This window comes from Monodon monoceros, unplaced genomic scaffold (genome assembly GCF_005190385.1).
Source record: "Monodon monoceros isolate NGI ecotype Baffin Bay Population unplaced genomic scaffold, NGI_Narwhal_1 Super_Scaffold_19, whole genome shotgun sequence".
In the NCBI taxonomy this organism is placed as follows: domain Eukaryota; kingdom Metazoa; phylum Chordata; class Mammalia; order Artiodactyla; family Monodontidae; genus Monodon; species Monodon monoceros.
Genome location: NW_021703775.1, coordinates 51,898,424 through 51,915,326, shown reverse-complemented (window position 1 = coordinate 51,915,326; position 16,903 = coordinate 51,898,424). Strand labels below are relative to the sequence as shown.

The following is a 16,903-nucleotide window of genomic DNA, read 5'->3' as shown; positions in this document are numbered from 1 at the left end:
GCGCGGTGGGCCCCATGATCTCATCTCTCCTTTCTTCCTCGCCACTATTAGTGCTCACATAGGCAGAAAGAGGCGGCCCGACGTGCACACCATGTGCAAACCCTGCCGGCTCCGCTGGCCCTCGGCTTCTCCTTGGGGGCTGGCCCTCGGCGTTCATGCAGCGTGGGGAGCCTCTCACCTCCCAACAAAATCCCCCCTTTAATTGCACATCCCATTCAACAACTCTATGCCCATGGCTATTAAATTTTCTGGATCAACTTCTCTGGGGAAGAGGAAAGAAGACGGAGCTCAGAGACAGTAAGAAAAGGAGAGAGAGAGAGGAAGAGAAGGGGGGAAGTGGTGAGATTAAGAGTTGCAAAGATTAAAAAAAAAATTCTCTTTCCCCCCTTCTCCCTCTTTCCCTGCTCTCCCCCTCCCCCCCACTCTGGCTAAGTGGTAAAACCGTCCTTACGTTCTCGGTATTGATTGGCAGGGCTGACAGTGATTGGCAGCGGTTGCCGTGGCAACGCCACAACGACACGCCGCAGACCAATAGAAAAGCGAAACAAAATGTTTCAATGCTGCACTCACTGTGGATTTAGGGGAGATATTATGAGGCTGTTGTCATTAGGGCGATTGCTGTGGAATCGCTGAATCTTGACTCGGCGGTGGTTGGCTCTCGCTCGCTCTCTCTCCCTCTCCCTCTCTGTCTCGGATTCTCTCTCTGCGCGCGCGCACCGGGCCGCTCTCCTTCCTCCCTCTCTATGTGGCTGCGCGGGTGTGTGTGTGTGTGGATGTGTGTGGGGTGTGGGTGTCCCTTACGCCCTTCCTCCTCCCCCTCCTCCTCCTCCTCCTGCTCCCCCCTCCTTTCCTTCTCCTCCTCCCCCCTCTCCTCTCCCTCCTCCTGGTCCTCATCGCCCCTCTCCTCCTCTTCCTCCCCTCTCTCTTCCTCTCCCTGAATTTTCTCCTCTCCTCTCAGGTCAGTCCATGGTATTCCGCTCCCCCCTAGACCTCTATTCCTCCCACTTCTTGTTGCCAAACTTCGCCGATTCTCACCACCGCTCCCTACTTCTGGCGAGTAGCGGCGCCGGGAACGGTGCGGGAGGCGGCGGCGCGGGAGGCGGCGGCGGCGGGAACTGTGCGGGAGGCGGCGGTGCTGGCGGAGCAGGCGGCGGCGGCGGCGGCAGCGGCGGCGGCTCCAGGGCCCCCCCGGAAGAGTTGTCCATGTTCCAGCTGCCCACCCTCAACTTCTCGCCGGAGCAGGTGGCCAGCGTCTGCGAGACGCTGGAGGAGACGGGCGACATCGAGCGGCTGGGCCGCTTCCTCTGGTCGCTGCCCGTGGCCCCCGGGGCGTGCGAGGCCATCAACAAGCACGAGTCGATCCTGCGCGCGCGCGCCGTGGTCGCCTTCCACACGGGCAACTTCCGCGACCTCTACCACATCCTGGAGAACCACAAGTTCACCAAGGAGTCTCACGGCAAGCTGCAGGCTATGTGGCTCGAGGCGCACTACCAGGAGGCCGAGAAGCTGCGCGGCCGCCCGCTCGGCCCGGTGGACAAGTACCGCGTGCGCAAGAAGTTCCCGCTGCCGCGCACCATCTGGGACGGCGAGCAGAAGACGCATTGCTTCAAGGAGCGGACTCGGAGCCTGCTGCGGGAGTGGTACCTGCAGGACCCCTACCCCAACCCCAGCAAGAAACGCGAACTGGCGCAGGCCACCGGCCTCACTCCCACACAAGTAGGAAACTGGTTTAAGAACCGGAGACAGCGCGACCGCGCCGCGGCGGCCAAGAACAGGTCAGTGGCGGGGCCCGCGGCCTGGCTACACTCTCCGGGGCCGGGGAGGGGGAGAGCGGTTGAAAAGAGGGTGAGCGGACAGGAGGCGGGAGGCCAGCGGCTGCCGAGCAAGCGAGAAGCCGAGACCTCCTGGTCAGCGGGAGAAAGTTTCTGCTTGCCCAGGAGCGTGGAAGAGGAGCGGGCGTGGGTGTATTGATTGCTTTGCCCTAAAGGGGCTCTCGTCAGGGTGGAGAGAGTGTGTGTGAGGTCCTGAGTGCCCATAACCCCTGGGTCGTGTCCCTGGGAGCCTTAGCCCTGCGCTGCACCCGCACCAGCCTCTTCAGCCTGGGATCCAGCTCCGGGCTTCTCTGGAGCCTACAGACAGGGAAGGAAGGAAAGCGCTCCTTGCCACCTGGTTCTTATTTCCACGCATTGCAGAAACCCCAGGGAGGAATCCACGAACGTCTGGGAGAGGAAACTGAATCTGGGTCCCTGGCATAAAGGGGAAAGGCCGGTGGCCACCGTGCAGCACGCCTGTACCCAAAGCCTTGCAAGTTGCCTGACCAGGAGCAGGAGAGCCAGGCTGGGAGTGGAGAGGCTGTGTGTGTGTGTGTGTGTGTGTCGGTGCTAGCCCTCCTGCTGAAGCCAAGGAGCATCCCCATGGTCCACTAAATTGGGAAATAGGAGCCGAAGCTGCCTTGCTGCCCGGCAAGTTGGCCACAAATTCACAAAGTTGCACTGGGCTTGACCTGTCAGCAGAGCTGGGCCTGGGGGAAGTAGGGAGAAAAATAAGAAGAGGGGGAAAGAGGAAAGGAGTGGAGAGGAAGAGGGGAAAGGAGGAAGTTGGGTGAAAGACCTGATGGCAGGCCTGCGTTCCAGCCCTGCCAGGGTAGGCACTGGGCCTGACGCACTGCAGGGAGCAGGGCTGCAGTTGCCGACAGCTGCTGGGGCTGGGGACTGGGTGTGAGCTCCTGGAGGGAGGGAGTTTGTTCCGTTTTAGGTGTCCCAGGCCTAAGCCTTTGGCCCTCTCACCCTTGCCTTTGCAGCCAACTTTTCGCCCGATGGGGGCAGCGCCCAGGGCCAGGGGAAGGCCTCCTCGCGGGGAGAGCTGAGAGACACTAGGTTTACGTAGCAGCTGCCTGGCCCAGGGAAGGGGCAGCGGGAGACGGCTCTGCACTCCCCTCCTGCCTTCTCTGTCTCCTGCTTTCCCTCTCCCTCCTCTTCCCCCACTTTTTTGCTCCCAGCTTCCTCATTTTCTCTTCCCCCGATCCTGCGCTCTGTTCAAGGATCCAGAGAGCAAAGCCAGCCGGTCCTACCAGGAAGAGGCGGCGGGCGAGCAACCCGCAGCTCTTGATTTGGGGGAGCTGAGGCAGGAGGCATTGAGGGGACCCAGAGGCACGTCCACTCCAGAGGCAGCCGGCTGAGTCGGAAGAGTCCCAGGGGCTGGGGAAGAAGAAACACCCAGCCTCTCCCCGACTTCTGCCCCTTCGGGGCTCGGCGTTCTTCGCAGTGTGCGCCCGGGCCTCCCCTCCTCTGGCGGTCGGCCTCGAGTTCTACCTCTCCCCCCGAGGCCCGCCCCGATTTGGGAAGCCTTGGGAGGCTCCAGAGAACGCCGGGGAGGGGAAGACGGGAGCCCAGACCGAGCTGGGGAGGCTGCAGCGCTCAGTGAGCCGACAGATGCCTGGAGGAGGAGTATACGCGCAGAGAGCGAAGTCGGGGGCGGCGGCGAAGGGCGCGGGGTTCGGGAGGCAGAGGGGCACGGGCGGCTGCGGAGCACCGGCCGCGGCATGCCCGGCTTCCCGGCGGCACGGGCTCAGGGAGGCGGCTTGGCGGAAACGGGTGTTGGGGCTGCCGTATCAGGGCGGGCGCCGCTCTCTGTCTCCCGCAGGCTCCAGCACCAGGCCATAGGACCGAGCGGCATGCGCTCTCTGGCCGAGCCCGGATGCCCCACGCACGGCTCGGCAGAGTCGCCGTCAACGGCGGCGAGTCCCACCACCAGCGTGTCCAGCCTGACGGAGCGCGCGGACACCGGCACCTCCATCCTCTCGGTAACCTCCAGCGACTCGGAATGTGATGTATGATACCCAAGGCCGCCCTCCTCCCCCTCCTCCCCCTCCTCCTTCCCCTCCTCCTCCTCGACCTCCTCCTCTTCCTCCTCCATCCCCAGAACAAACCGAAATCAGGATACACAATCATACACACACCCAAGTACACACACACTTCCACTCCAGCCAAAAATATATAAAAACCAAGAAAAATAACAAACGCAAACCATCAACAATTCCCAACCACCATCTACCACCACGGCCACCCCAAAGGACCGCGACGCCAACAGACAGTCACAAACGCTGATGCTGCGGGCAGAAAACATAAAAGAGGTGACAATTGTATACTTTCTAGGACAAGCACGGCTTCTCCTTTTGGTTCCCACGGACCCGGCACCCCACCTGCATGACGATTTATTTGTGTCTGGGAAAATACTCTCTCTAGTTTAAAACGATTTAAAAAGAGTCGACTATACAAAAACCGACCGCCACCACGACGACAAGACGACAAAAGCAAAACAGACAAAAAGAAAAAAAAAACAAAACCCTCCATCTCCGTTCGGAATTTGTTTTAAAAAAAGAGAACTCCTCGAGAGGGAAATAGCAAATGTTTCTCGCCTTTTGTTGCGCTCTTTTTTCCTCTCTAGCTCTCTTTCTTTCTCTGTTTTTAAGTCCAAGTATTGGTCAAACAAGATGCAATCTCCTGTTTTTTGTTCAGCAGACAATCATTTCCTCGTTAAGCACCTTTTTCTCTCCACTCTGTCACTGCCTGTGTGGGTACTGGTTATAAATGTGGAAAAAGAATAGTTATGACTGTAACAGATTTTTATTTTTATTTCAAAATTTTATATGAATTATGTATATCTTAATGATCGGTCATTTTCCCAGTTTGTAATATATGTGTAGAAATTGCCTGTATATGATGTTGCTTCTTCTCCTCTCCCTTTCTCTTTCTTTCTCTCCCACCCTCTTCTCCCTTCCCGCTCACCTGTCTCTTTCCTTTTTGGGGTTCCCCTCCCACTCGATGTTCCTGGCGTCGACTTGGCAGTCAAGGCGTGGCGTGGCGAGCTGGGTTAGGAAGAGGGACCCTGTCGCTAGCGAAAGTGGAGAGTGAGACCGTAGTATTCTTATGCAAAAGCTATTTCAAGTATTTCTTAGCTGCTTTGGAGATATCTCTCACTCCCCGTAGGGCGCTTTAACTGTTATCTTAACTGCGTGTTTATCTATATGTAAAAACTTTCTAAAGCAAATACAGTATTCTCCATTTTCTTATCACTCCCGGAGACTGGTGTTTTTATCCGCCCCTGTGCCGGCAGCCCCGGCGTGCAGCAGCCCGGCCTTCGCTCCCTCTCCAGCTATGCCGCCAGAGCTGGAGCAGAATTTTAAGACTGTGTCTGAGCTTTTTTCTGGAGAAGGGGAGCGGAGGTGGAAAGATGGGAACAGGCCCTTCTGAAAAGAGCTAAAGCCAAATCCCGAGCGAAAAGGCAGAGAGGGTGCAGGGAGAGGGGATTACGGTGGGTTTCTTCAGCGCAAGATGCCAGGCCTAGATCCCCAGGAATTGCAGCCTTGCCGCGGCCCTGGTGGGTCTTGGGGAGCGTGTTGGCGTCTTTTGGTTGTTACTGCCTTTTTTTTTTTTTTTTTAAGGGGAAATACACAAGTTTGCCAAACGCAAGCATAAATCTAGACCGGAGGTGACAGGTTTTCTCTTCTTCTGGGGGTGGGGTGGAGGTCGGGGGACAGCTGTAGGCCAGATGAGGAGGGTATAGAGAGAGCGAGGAGGTAGTTTGAGTTTAGGGCCTAGAATCAGGATGGACTCCCTCCTCACCACCCGCATGTGCGTCTGTGTGACTGTATGACTTGCCTTATGGCTCTCTGTCTCCTTGAAATTTCTTTTCGTCTTTTGGGATCAACTGGAGTCTCTCGAGCATTTCAGAGTTGGGTTATACTTTAAAACGACCCCCCACCACCACCGAAATCACTGCCTTTTGCCAACCAGGTTCCCGCCGGCCCCTGGCCTCCCCGTCCCGCGCGGGGGGTGGGTTGAGGGCCCACAGTTCCCTGTGTTGGGGTGGCTGGCGGTGCCTCCACCACCCTGGGCCAGGCCGGCCTGTGCCCCAGGAGGAGCCGAAGAGGTAATTTCAGAAAACTTGCCTTCACTTGAAAGTCCAATTTCCAAAGCGAGTAGGATTAAGGAGAAACGTGCCTGGAATTTCGCGCCGGTTTCTAAACTAATTTTGATTTCCGATTTCCTTTTGTCCCCAGCCCGGCAGCACCATTGGGTTTACGTAGGCCAGGCTGGGCAGAAAGGCGGCCAGGCCGGGAGGTGCCCTGGGCGCAAGTGGGGCCTTGTGCGCCCAGGGCATGCGCTTGCATGGAGAAGGTTCCCGCGTGTGTACTTACTTAGAATCAGGGCATCCAGACCACCTCGAGAGCTTCCAAGTTCTGTGGTCTGGCACGCAGTGTCAAAATCTGTGCGTGTGTTCACTGCCCGGGGAGACGTTCCTCATGGAGCCACATTTCAGGCAATAGTGACCCAGGTAGTAGGAATTTGGGGAAGGGGCTGCCTGGGTTCTACTCAGCCTGGGCCTCTGTTCTGGTGCACAGAATGATGTCTGGGGTGAGGGGCTCGTCCCCTACCCTCATTTTCAAATGGCCTGTCACATACTTGACCCAGACCTTGGGCCTGGAAACCCAAGGCGTGGCTGCCTCAGACAGTGTGGAGTGTCTGGAAGGACCCTACCCAACAGACTGCCCAGAATTGATGGGTGGAAAGAAAGGCATGGTGCTGCTAGAGGGTGACCCCTGGAAGGGCCTTGACTGGTGACACTAGTGAGCAGATGCCTTTTTGTCTGGGGACAGGGGACAAACCAGTGTTACTAAAATGCTTCCTTCTCCCAATGTACCCAGCAGAGAAAGCGTTTGGGGCAACCAGTGCCCATTCCTCCTTCTCCACTTCAGCCTTGGGGGCCTAGCCCCGTTGGGTGTCACCAGCCTGCTATCTGTCTTGCTATCTCTTGTCTGCCACTCTCATCTCCTACATTTCTACTAGGTCTGTACAAATACCGATACTCCACTCTGCGCTTTCTGACCTTACCTAAGGATTCCCTGCAGGAGAGGCATGAGTGCTGGTTGTGAGTGGTGTGGATGTGTGCAATTCTGAAAGCTGGCTTCCACCATGCAGTCAAGGTCTTCATATAAACGGGTGTGTATGTGTTGTGATGTCTGATATAAAAGTGTGTACGTTGAATCAGTGTGTGCCCAGTGTGTGTTTTCATGTCTATCGCCTATAGGGTGGGTATCTGTGGGAGGTTTGGGCAGTTTATATGTCCCTAGTTCTACAAGGAGTGGCTTAAGTACACCTACAGGATGCGTGTGTGCAGGAGTTTCCGTGCAGTGGACATGTGTCTTGTGAGTCTTGAATCTGGTGTGGACATGTGTGGGTTCCCTTGTTCTAGTCAGTCCACAGATATGACCGCCAGGCGGCTGCCCACCCCACCTCTAACCCTCCTTCCTCTCCTTTGAAGGAGTGGGGAGTCACAATGGGTCTTCTTTGACCCAGAGGGCAGAGGGGAGTTGGGCTCTTTGGCTTCCCCAGTCCACCCGTTACCCTGACACACTGTGGATGTTACATTGGATTTGGCCCCTGCCCCTTTAAACATCAGAGCGAGGGAAAAGAGGCCCCTTTCTGGCCAGATCTCTCCTTTAATCGGCTGCCTGCCCATTCTCTTTCTGGGTCCCTCAAAGCCACGGCCAAGGCAGTCAATATCCCAGGGGCCGCCAGGGTAGAGCTCGAGGGCAAGGCCTGGCTGAAGCCCTGCTGGGGAAAAGCCATCGCAGCCGCTCAATGTAGCCCCCTTGGCCTGGGAGTGTTGCGGATTCTGCCTTGGCAAGGGGAGCGGGTGTGCCCACGAGTGCTCTCGCATGGGCCTCAGCAGGCTGGGTAAGCAGGCCTCAACGTTCATCCACCCCCTCTGTCCGGGCCAGCCCGTGGGTCAGCTTCTCTCCAGGTGTGCCAGAGCCGTGGCACACGCCGCCCGGTCACATCCCTGCTTGTGCGCCGCGCACTTCCTTCTGATGCCCCAGCCAGCGCACTCTGGCTCGGAACCTTCCCTGTGTGCATAGGCCTCTGGGTACCTGTATCTGGGTCACCTACTCTAGGGTGTAAGGGGCTTGAAGAATAACAGCCAATTTGGGAATATTTTCTTCGTTCATGCCTCCCTCAAAGAAAAACAATGGTGATCTGGGATTTGCACCAGAAACCTGAACGGGAGAATGGGATGTGAAACCCGGGAAAATCTGTATCAAAGGCATTGACCTCTAGAAGCCGCCTGCCCGAGGGAATATAGGTCATTCTACCCCTTTTCCGGCCTGCTCACCTCTCCCTCCTCGGCCCCGCCCCCAGCTCTGCCCACCAGGCCCCTCTTCTGGCCGTCCTCGAATCCTGCAGAATCGACTGCCCAGCGCCAGTGCAGTTGATTATCCCAGGCGAGACATACAGCTGATTAAAATGAAATGACCTGGAAGCTGCTATGGCGCGGGGTGGGGATGCTGATCAATAGTGGGATTGGAGGCACAGGAGCCTGGCCAGTCTGGGATTGGTGTTGGAGCCGTGGACCAGCCAGGGATGGCTGGACTTTGGACGCACGGAGGGCTCCAGTGATGGCTGGGAGGGCCAGGCCCAGGCCTAGACGAACCAAGTGGGGGTGGAACTGGAACCCTAGTGTGGGCTGTGGTAGTAGAGTGGCTCCTCAGCTTCTTCTGAAAGGAGAATGGGCCAGCCTGGAATATTCGGGACCCTGCTCATCGCTCAGGTCACTGGAGCTCACAGCCTAGTCCCAGACCCGTGGTGCACTGGGTGTGCTTGGCCTCTCCAAGCAGGGGATGTCTGTATCTTCTCCCTCTCCCTGTCTTTCTCTGCCTCCTTCCCTGCCTGGGTCTTTGTGTGGCTGTCACCTGAGGCACCGGCTGCCACCCTGGGGACCTTCCCGGGCCCTCTCCTACGCCCTCCACCCCTAAGAGTTGGGGCTGAGATGTCCAGCCCACCAGGGATGCTCGCCCCCAAGTTCTTGGGCTCAGGCCCCTCAACTTCCCACGGCCCAGGCCCCTTGCGGCCCCAGCTGAGTTGAGCCTCCTGCCCCAGTGCGCTGGCGGCCGGTGCGGGTGTCTGGCCCGAGGGAGGGCAGGAGAGAGGCAGGGAGGAGGGGAGCAGTGCCAGCCGGGGTCCGATTTCTCCGGTCAGCTGAGCACAACTTTCCATTCGAGTGTATTCATGCAGCGGTTGATTGAGCTCGGCTGTGTCAGGCGGGGCTCCACAGGAGCAAGCAGGCACAGCCAGGCTGACAGAGGCTACGCCACACACACACACACACACACACGCACGCACGCACGCACACACGCACACATACTCGATTATCTACACAAATATTACCCCTATGTTATGCACACATCTCAGCCCCAAGCCATGTCATCACAAACACAGTAGAGCCCTTTCCCTTATACATCCGCCCGCCCCCAGAGCAGTTTCCCAACATCCGTAGACCTCCTTCCCAGCACAACATAGGGCCTGCCTTTCTGATTTCCTCTTTACAGATTCCACATCGGTCCTCAGACACAAACACAAGAACCTTCGTTCTCCTTCTCCCTTGCAGGCACACTCTCCAGGGTATGCACACTCCAAACTGCACAGATGCACACACAAACATGGCCAATCTCACAACCACATCCTCCTATTGAGCTATCCAGAGCTATTCACACCGCTAAAGAAACACATCGGCATAAAACAGCCTTAGCACCAAGAATGTTTAGAGCATAGCCTGTGATACACAGTGAGCTGGGGCTCACCAAAGGTTCACATACGAGAAAAGGAGCCGATGAGCAATAAATACAGTCAAGAGAACACAGCCACTGCACATCCACCAAAACACACACAAAAACAAAACATACACAGAGGAAACCCTTAGATACACAGCATACTGTGCACCGACCCAAAGACATAACAGAAATGCCACCCAGAGACACTTCAACCCCCAAACAACACAGCCTGACTCCGGGCACTCAAATGCCACAATTTGCCCGACCTCACGCACTCCCAGCACACACATGTGCAAACACACACGTGCACACACACACACCAGGCTAGGACCCCAAAGAAGATAGGCAGAGAGCTACATAAACACCGTCAGAGAAACATGCGTAATCTTGGGAGGGGTCAGGTGAACAGGGGTCTCCATTCTATAATCCAGAACAGGAAAGGAAGGGAGAATAAAGAAGTGGGAGAGAAATTATAGAGAGGGGAGACAAGCAAAAGGAGGAGAAAGAGAGAGAAAGGATGGGGGAGTTGAGACAAAAAGTGGGGAGGGGCAGGAAGAGAAGGACCAGGGGGAATCGGGGAGCAGCTACTTCTCGGGCTCAGGCAGGGGGAGGGCCAAGCCCGGTGGCAGAGAGGGGGCCTGTAAGCCCAGGAACAATTCCATCTCCAGCGAAGCGCCTAGGGGAGCCCACGGACTTGTGGCCGGTTGGGCCTGGGAGATGAACCGAGTGCTGCCAGGGTGCAAGGTGGCCTGGGGCCCCAGACTGACCACTCCCCTGTGGTCTGGGGAGCTCCGGCGGCTTCCTCTGCTCAGGAGAGACCCAGCCAGTCAGCACCCTCCTCACTCCTCTGCGTCCTCAGCAGCGTCCCCCCTCACGCTGCACACTCTCAGAGCCCCCCACATGACTTCACTCCCACCACACTCGCAGCCGCTCCCTGCACACACACAGGCACACGCACTGCCTCCCACCCCCTTGCACAGAACAGAAGCAGTCTCCACTCCCAGCAATGTCTCCACCTTTTACAGAGAAGTCCGTGACTCTCACGGATTTATACACACACGTTTTTTGTTTTTTTTCCCGGAAAAGGGAAGGGCCTTAACCTGCCGGAGTGTAACCCTTCAGACACTGAGGACTTTATAGAATGTGGCGGCAAGAAAGGAAGGCGCACGGCAAGTCACGTACACTTGTATGTATGGCCTCAGGCTCTTACTGCCGGGCTCGGGAGAGAGCCTCTCCGCGGGGCCGGAGTCGCTCTACAGACCCCAAAAGCTCAGGTGTTCTCCTCCCCTTGGAAAAGGTGGGCTCGGGGCCGGGGATGAGTTCTTGGACCCCTGGAGGTGAAGGAAGGGGAGTATGTTCGGCCCAGGAACCTAAACAGAAGGTCTGAGGGGCCGAGGCAAGGCCCAGCGGTGAGCGGAGCCCGGCGGTGTCGGGGGCCGGCAGTCCCCTGGGGTCTGGGAGGATGCCGCTTCGACTCGGCGGGCGTGCGCTCTGCTCCCCTCGGGCCCGCTCCGCCTCCAGGCCTCCGCGGCGCTCTCTGGCGCTGGGCCTTTGTCCCAGCTTCTCTGGCTCTGACTCCGGCTTTCTTCTTTCAGGACGCTGGGAGGCGCTGTGACCCAAGCCCCGGCCTCTCGGGGCCACACGCCCCGCTCCTCCTGTCCCGCCGCCTCTCCCCGCCCCGCCCCCGCCTCCCTGGGATCCCCCGCGGTGCTGGGCAGCCCCGGGCGATGGCCCGGGTGTTCCTGGAGGCGGCCTGGAGCCCTTCCAGCCCGGCAATAGCTTTACTTGGTGGGATTTTGAGATGACTGTTTACCGTCGTAACTAATTTGCGACCTTTGTTAAACAGAAATTCTTAGCAGGGCCCCTTGATGACCGAACGCGCTGCTAATTACGGGCGTGCGCGCCCCTGGCTCCGCGGCCCCGGACCCGCGCCGCCGCCTCCTACCTGCCTTCGCCTGGTCCCGGACGCCCTGGCGCGGCAGGGCCAGGCTGGACTAGGGGGAAAGGACGGACCGAGGTATACCTGCGGGCGTTCGGAAGCCAGGCCCCGGCCACCACGGCCTTTCTCTGAGGTGGAAGCGGCTTTGATTACAGGGAGGAGAAACGGAAGCTCGGAGAGGGCCGCGACTTGGCCACCGTCACACAGCCAGCCTGTACCTTCACCCCGCCACCCTGCGCATCCGGTGCCTCCCTCTGGTCTTCCTCGCCCGTGCGCTCCGCTAGTTGAGGAAATACTTTCCTAAGAGCCTTATTTGGGCGCGAAAGATTAGGAAAAATGGGAGAGAAAGGAGTGGGGGAGGGCGGGGAGCAGCGGCCCCAGGCTCTGCAGGTCTGAGGGCACCTTCTCTCACGCTCCTGAACTTGGACCTTGCAAGGAGGTAGCCCCAATCAAAAAGCTCCTCCTACAGGGCCCGGTTGGGGGAGAAGCGCCGGGCAAAAGGCTACGTGATGGCTTCCTATGAAGCCCAGTGGATGAGCGGGATTTCAGCGGGCTCCTTTCCCAGATTGGACTGGGCTCTGCTAGAACCACCAGCGCTGCCCAGTGGCGTAGGACTCCGTGGTGTGTGTTTGGGTGTGAAGTGTGTGTGTACTTGTGAACCTTGATGAGTATGCAGTGAGACTGTCCACATTCCCATGAGATGCAAGAGGAATATTTACCTCATGCCCTTGTGACACTTCTACCTGTAGATGTGTCAGAGAGGGAGGGACATTGTTGAGAGCAATGTATGCTTGTGGGTACCACTGCATCCAACTTAGTCCAAAAATAAGACCTGAGTGGAGAGGGAGGGCCAAGCACAGTTAAGCCTCGCCCTCAAGTTACAATCCAGTGGACAGTCGAGGTACCACTGAAAAACCAACAAACAGACCTCAGGAGTTGCATACGGAGTATTTTGGGGAGGCAACTTGGAGATTAATTACAACTTTGGGAGCAGGAACAGGAAAGGAGCAGAAGAGATGGCTTTGGCCAGAAAGAGGAATTGGATTCCATGGAGGAGATTCCAGGCAGGAACTGCAGGAGCAAAAGCATGGAGGAGGTTGCATTCTAGCACAGAGCAGTGTCGAGTGGCTGGTGCTCAGGTGCACAAGGAAGTCTGAGAGAAGGGGGAGTCTGGGTCCAGCTACAAGATCAAGTAAGTTGTGTGGGCGTGATCCCATGGGCACTGAGGAGCCAAATAAGGCTTTATGGAGAGCTTTAATGATCATACCCAGAGCTCTGCTTCAAGACTTTGAGGGAGTGAGGCTGTAGGCTGGAAGGCAGGTTAGGAGGCTGTTCCCATAGACAGGAAGTGAAGGGGACCTGAGATAAGGCTGCAGGGCTGGTTACAGACATTCCCCAAGGAGTAATGAGGGCCAGTGGGAGACCTACGGGCTCCCTGATGATGTGATTTCAGTGTTGGTCCCCTTTTCATGGATCTGTGACGTGGTCCCAGATTTCACCTTCTAACCCCAGTTCCTCCAGAAGCATCATGACCTTCAGCCTCTCAAAAGTCTCACACGTCCTCCTTAGAGGGGCCTATCGGTGGATCCCGAGCCAATCAGACCCGTGCACCTTTTCTGGAAACCCTTACCCTACCGAGGATGTTAGTGGCCAGGTCTCCTCCCATACCCACCACCGTCCACTTTAGTCCCACCTCGCAGCAACATTCACTCTGAGGGGGTGCTAGGGTGAGGAAGGACGGCGAAAGCTTGAGCCTCAGGGCCGAGGCCTGGCGATCCTACGGGGAGTAGTTGGTGTGACCCGAGGAGACCGGCACACTAGGTGAATGGGAGTGTGGCCTGCAAGCAGGATCCCAGAGAGTCAGGGATGGAGAAGGGGACCCAGGACTCATGCGTCTGGAGATTCTTCGTCTTAGCGCGACAGGCTCTGCGCAACTGCAAACCGTTTCCGCGCGTTGTCCGGGTCTCGGGCTCAGGGGATCCAGACGGCCTAACGCGGGAATTTGCCGTTTGAGCCATTGGGACACTAAAGAAAGCTTTCCAGGCTGCAGCAAGCGCTTCGACGCGGAGAAGGCGTCGGCCTCAAGGCAGCTTGGCGATCTCGTTACAGATCGTTATTGGAGGAACGGGGTTTTAGCGAGCCAGAGAAAAGTTCAAGTCAAACTCAAGTCTCTTGGCATCGAGTGCTGCGATCCTCGCGGCCTCTCCGTCTGCCCCTCTTGAGCCCGGCGCGTACGCGTGACCGGGCGAGCCTGCGCGAGTGGGCGTCTGGTGCGTGGCCTCTGTGTGACTGCTCGCCGGCACGTGTTTACTGCGTGTGCGTGGGTGTGACAGGTCTCAGAGAGTAGGACGGGGAAACCTCAGCTTCCAGACTCGCTCTCAGGTCCTAACCTGGGCTGTGAGTGGGAACGCGAAAAGATGAAGGCGGACCACGGCTGTGTTCCGCAGAAGAGCTCAGGACGCGAGCCCGCCCTCGGAGAGATCGGGGAGGAAGAAGGGATCCGTTCCCCTGGGGGTGGGGAGGGGTCGGGGAGGGTGCAGAGGAGAGGAGCGGGGCAGGGCATCTAAATTCCATGAGTCCCTCCAGAAGCTTCCAGACACCAGTTTAGGAGCTTTTCTGAGCTGGACACCCAAGGAAGACTCGTCTTCCGCCTCCGGGACCCTGAGATCCTGGCCGTGGCGCTCAGCTTCGACCCCGCGGTAAAGAGGCGGGATGCCCTTCTGCTCCGGATGTGCGCGCCCAGGCCAAAAGCGGAACCAGGTCCGAGGTGGCAAGGCAACGTGCGCTCTGGGCCATTGGCGGGTTTTTGGTGCCACCTCGCGGCGGCGGTGCGCAGCGTCTCAGCCACCTGCGCCGCGGGCTTTGGCTACGCAGTCGGGCTGCGGGGGGAGGGGCGGGGTGGTGGTGGGTGGTGGCTGGCCCTGAGGCCTTTGCTTTTCCTCCTGGTTTTTCCAAGCACCGCTTCCCCCAGAATCGCCTTTTTCCACTTTTAAAGGGGTCTGCGACGGGCCGTGCCCTGTCTTATACCGAAGTCCACAGTTCTGCGTCTATAGGACCCTCCACCTTGGCCTGTGGGATTTGGGTTCACCTTCCCAGCTCCTTCCTCTCTCTTTACTATGTGGTCCCGGAGCTGCCCGCCTGGACTTGTACTGCGTGTCTCATGCAAAGTCTTCCTTTCTCCAGCACTATTCACTTCCTCTCCCGCAGATGCCTCCGGGTCTCGTCCAGATGGCGCGTGGGCCCTGCTTCCACCATGATAGCCCATCTGGCGGGAAGCCACTCTCACCTAGCACCCACTCATCCCCTCCCCAACTGCTTGCTGAGTGCCTGCTGTGTGCCGGCGCTGCGTTACACCTCTGGCACAGCGCGTGGCAACGTGGACGCTGGCCATGCAATCATAGTTTACCGGAAGCAGAGAAATGCCCCACACAAATTGATTTCAACGCCCACGTGCAAGCATGAATAAAGAGAGATCCCAGAGGAGGGCATCTGAAGCCGTTCTTAACCCTTAAGTACAAGTTTTCCAGGCTGGTGAGGAGGAAAGGACCATCGGGCACCCATGAGCTTGTCCGAAGTCACTCATGGGTGCGGAGAGGGACAGATGCTTTCTTGGGGTGCTCCTTGGTCTGATGGTGCCTCCTCTGAACAGTGCAGCCAGACTTGGCTAATGTATTTCATAGGATAATAAAACGTCAGAGGTCAGAGGAGCCTGTGGAATCACTTCCTTCCCAGTTTAAAGCGATCAGGAAACAGACTCAGGATGGCTCAGGCTCTGGCCTTAAGTACACAGTAGGGTGCCCCATAACTCTACAGAGTCCCAGAGAGTGCGGGAGGAGGCTGGGCTCCATCGCCAGGATCTCAGCGGGGGAGGCCGGTGGTGGGAGGGGGTAGGCTCCATAGCAGGCTCTTTTCCTTTCACAAGGATAGTTTTGCTTGCCTGCTTCTCTCTTAAGCAGCATAAATACTGCTCTTCAATCTCTTCTCGACAAATCTCAAACTCAGAAAGCTCTGTTTTTGCTTGTTTGTTTGGTGTGTTCGCTGCCAAAACTATTTGGCGGCAAAATCTGCCCTAAACTGAAGTGAAGCTATTTATAGTCTTTATTTATCCCACTTGGCACCGATATCAGATGTTTCACTGTGGAAATATTGTGTTTGATTACAGGTACTGCTCTGTACCCCCAGGGTGGTACTGTAGAGTATGTCAAACAGGCACAAGTATATGCATCTTCCTGAAATCCCCCAAATTCTGAATTCCCGAACACATCTACCCCACAGGTTTTGGGCAGGGGATTGTGGTCTATTGGATTGAGCCTGTATTGTCTAAGGATAAGAGGTTCATGGTGAGACAGGAAGGTGGGGGAGTTAGAATTTAAATAATGTACGTGGATGAACCACAAAGGCTAAAGTACACAGGAAGGTAGGTCAGGTTGGCTGTGAGGCAGGGTCACAGCGCCAACCCATCAAAGCTGGTGGCATCCCTGAGGGCCCGGGGGGCTAGGGTCCTGATTTCTACCCAAGCTGGAGAAAGCAGATAAATCCTGGTTCCTGGCATCAGGGGCAAAAGAAGGAGCCTCAAGGCCCTCTAGGAACCCTGATCTTTCTGCATGTCTTCCTGCCATCCAGTTGGAGGACTGGCCCAGGCCCAGGCCCTTGTCTCCAAACATCTTTTTCCTCCTTGACACATCCAAGCCCAGTGTAGGTTTCTGCTGGTCACGTCATGGTTAGTCGAGCTGACTGGCTCCCAGGTCAAATTTGGTCCATGGCAAACTGACTGGCATCTTATGAAGTTCCAGGTTATCACCGAGGAGGGAGGAGGTCCAGGCTTCCTGTGGTCATCTGGGCCTTTCTGTAGCAGCAGGACTGGTCAGCATGCGGGCGGGAGCTGCCCTATGTTCAGACCTGGTGAGCTGCGTGGCACTGTGTGTGGTCTTATAGGTGAACCTCCAAACAGTCTTTGGACCTCATGAGCACTGGCTCCATCCTGCCTGCCCTTCTGTGATAGAAGTCAGAGGACCTGGAGGGAGGTGGACACAGAGTATCAGCCTCCTCTGCCCCTGGCTGGGGACCACCTGGGCAGCTCAGTGCTGGTGAGAGAGAGAGCGGGTGGGCAGGGAGATGGGTTAGGATGAAGGCCTGGAATGGGAACGAGGCTGGGTCTTTCTTCTTCTTAGTCCGGGGCTTAGGTCTGAGAGCGACACTTACTGCCTCAGTCAAGGCCCTGTGGGGTTGTCCTCGGTGAGCTTTTTTTTTTTTTTTAATTGGAGTACAGTTGATTTACAATGTTGTGTTAGTTTTGGAGGTACAGCAAAGTGATTCAGTTATATATATATATATATATATATATATATATATAT

At 57.0% G+C, this 16,903-nt stretch overlaps 1 protein-coding gene across 1 annotated transcript; it reads left to right on the top strand.

The window, feature by feature from the left end:
- Nucleotides 1–759: 759 nt before the first annotated feature.
- SIX3 (SIX homeobox 3) lies at nucleotides 760–5,074 on the top strand. The gene is made up of 2 exons (XM_029232450.1): nucleotides 760–1,775; nucleotides 3,643–5,074. The coding sequence occupies exons 1-2, from the start codon at nucleotides 967–969 to the stop codon at nucleotides 3,833–3,835; spliced, it is 1,002 nt and encodes a 333-aa protein (XP_029088283.1). The 5' UTR covers nucleotides 760–966; the 3' UTR covers nucleotides 3,836–5,074.
- Nucleotides 5,075–16,903: the final 11,829 nt, after the last annotated feature.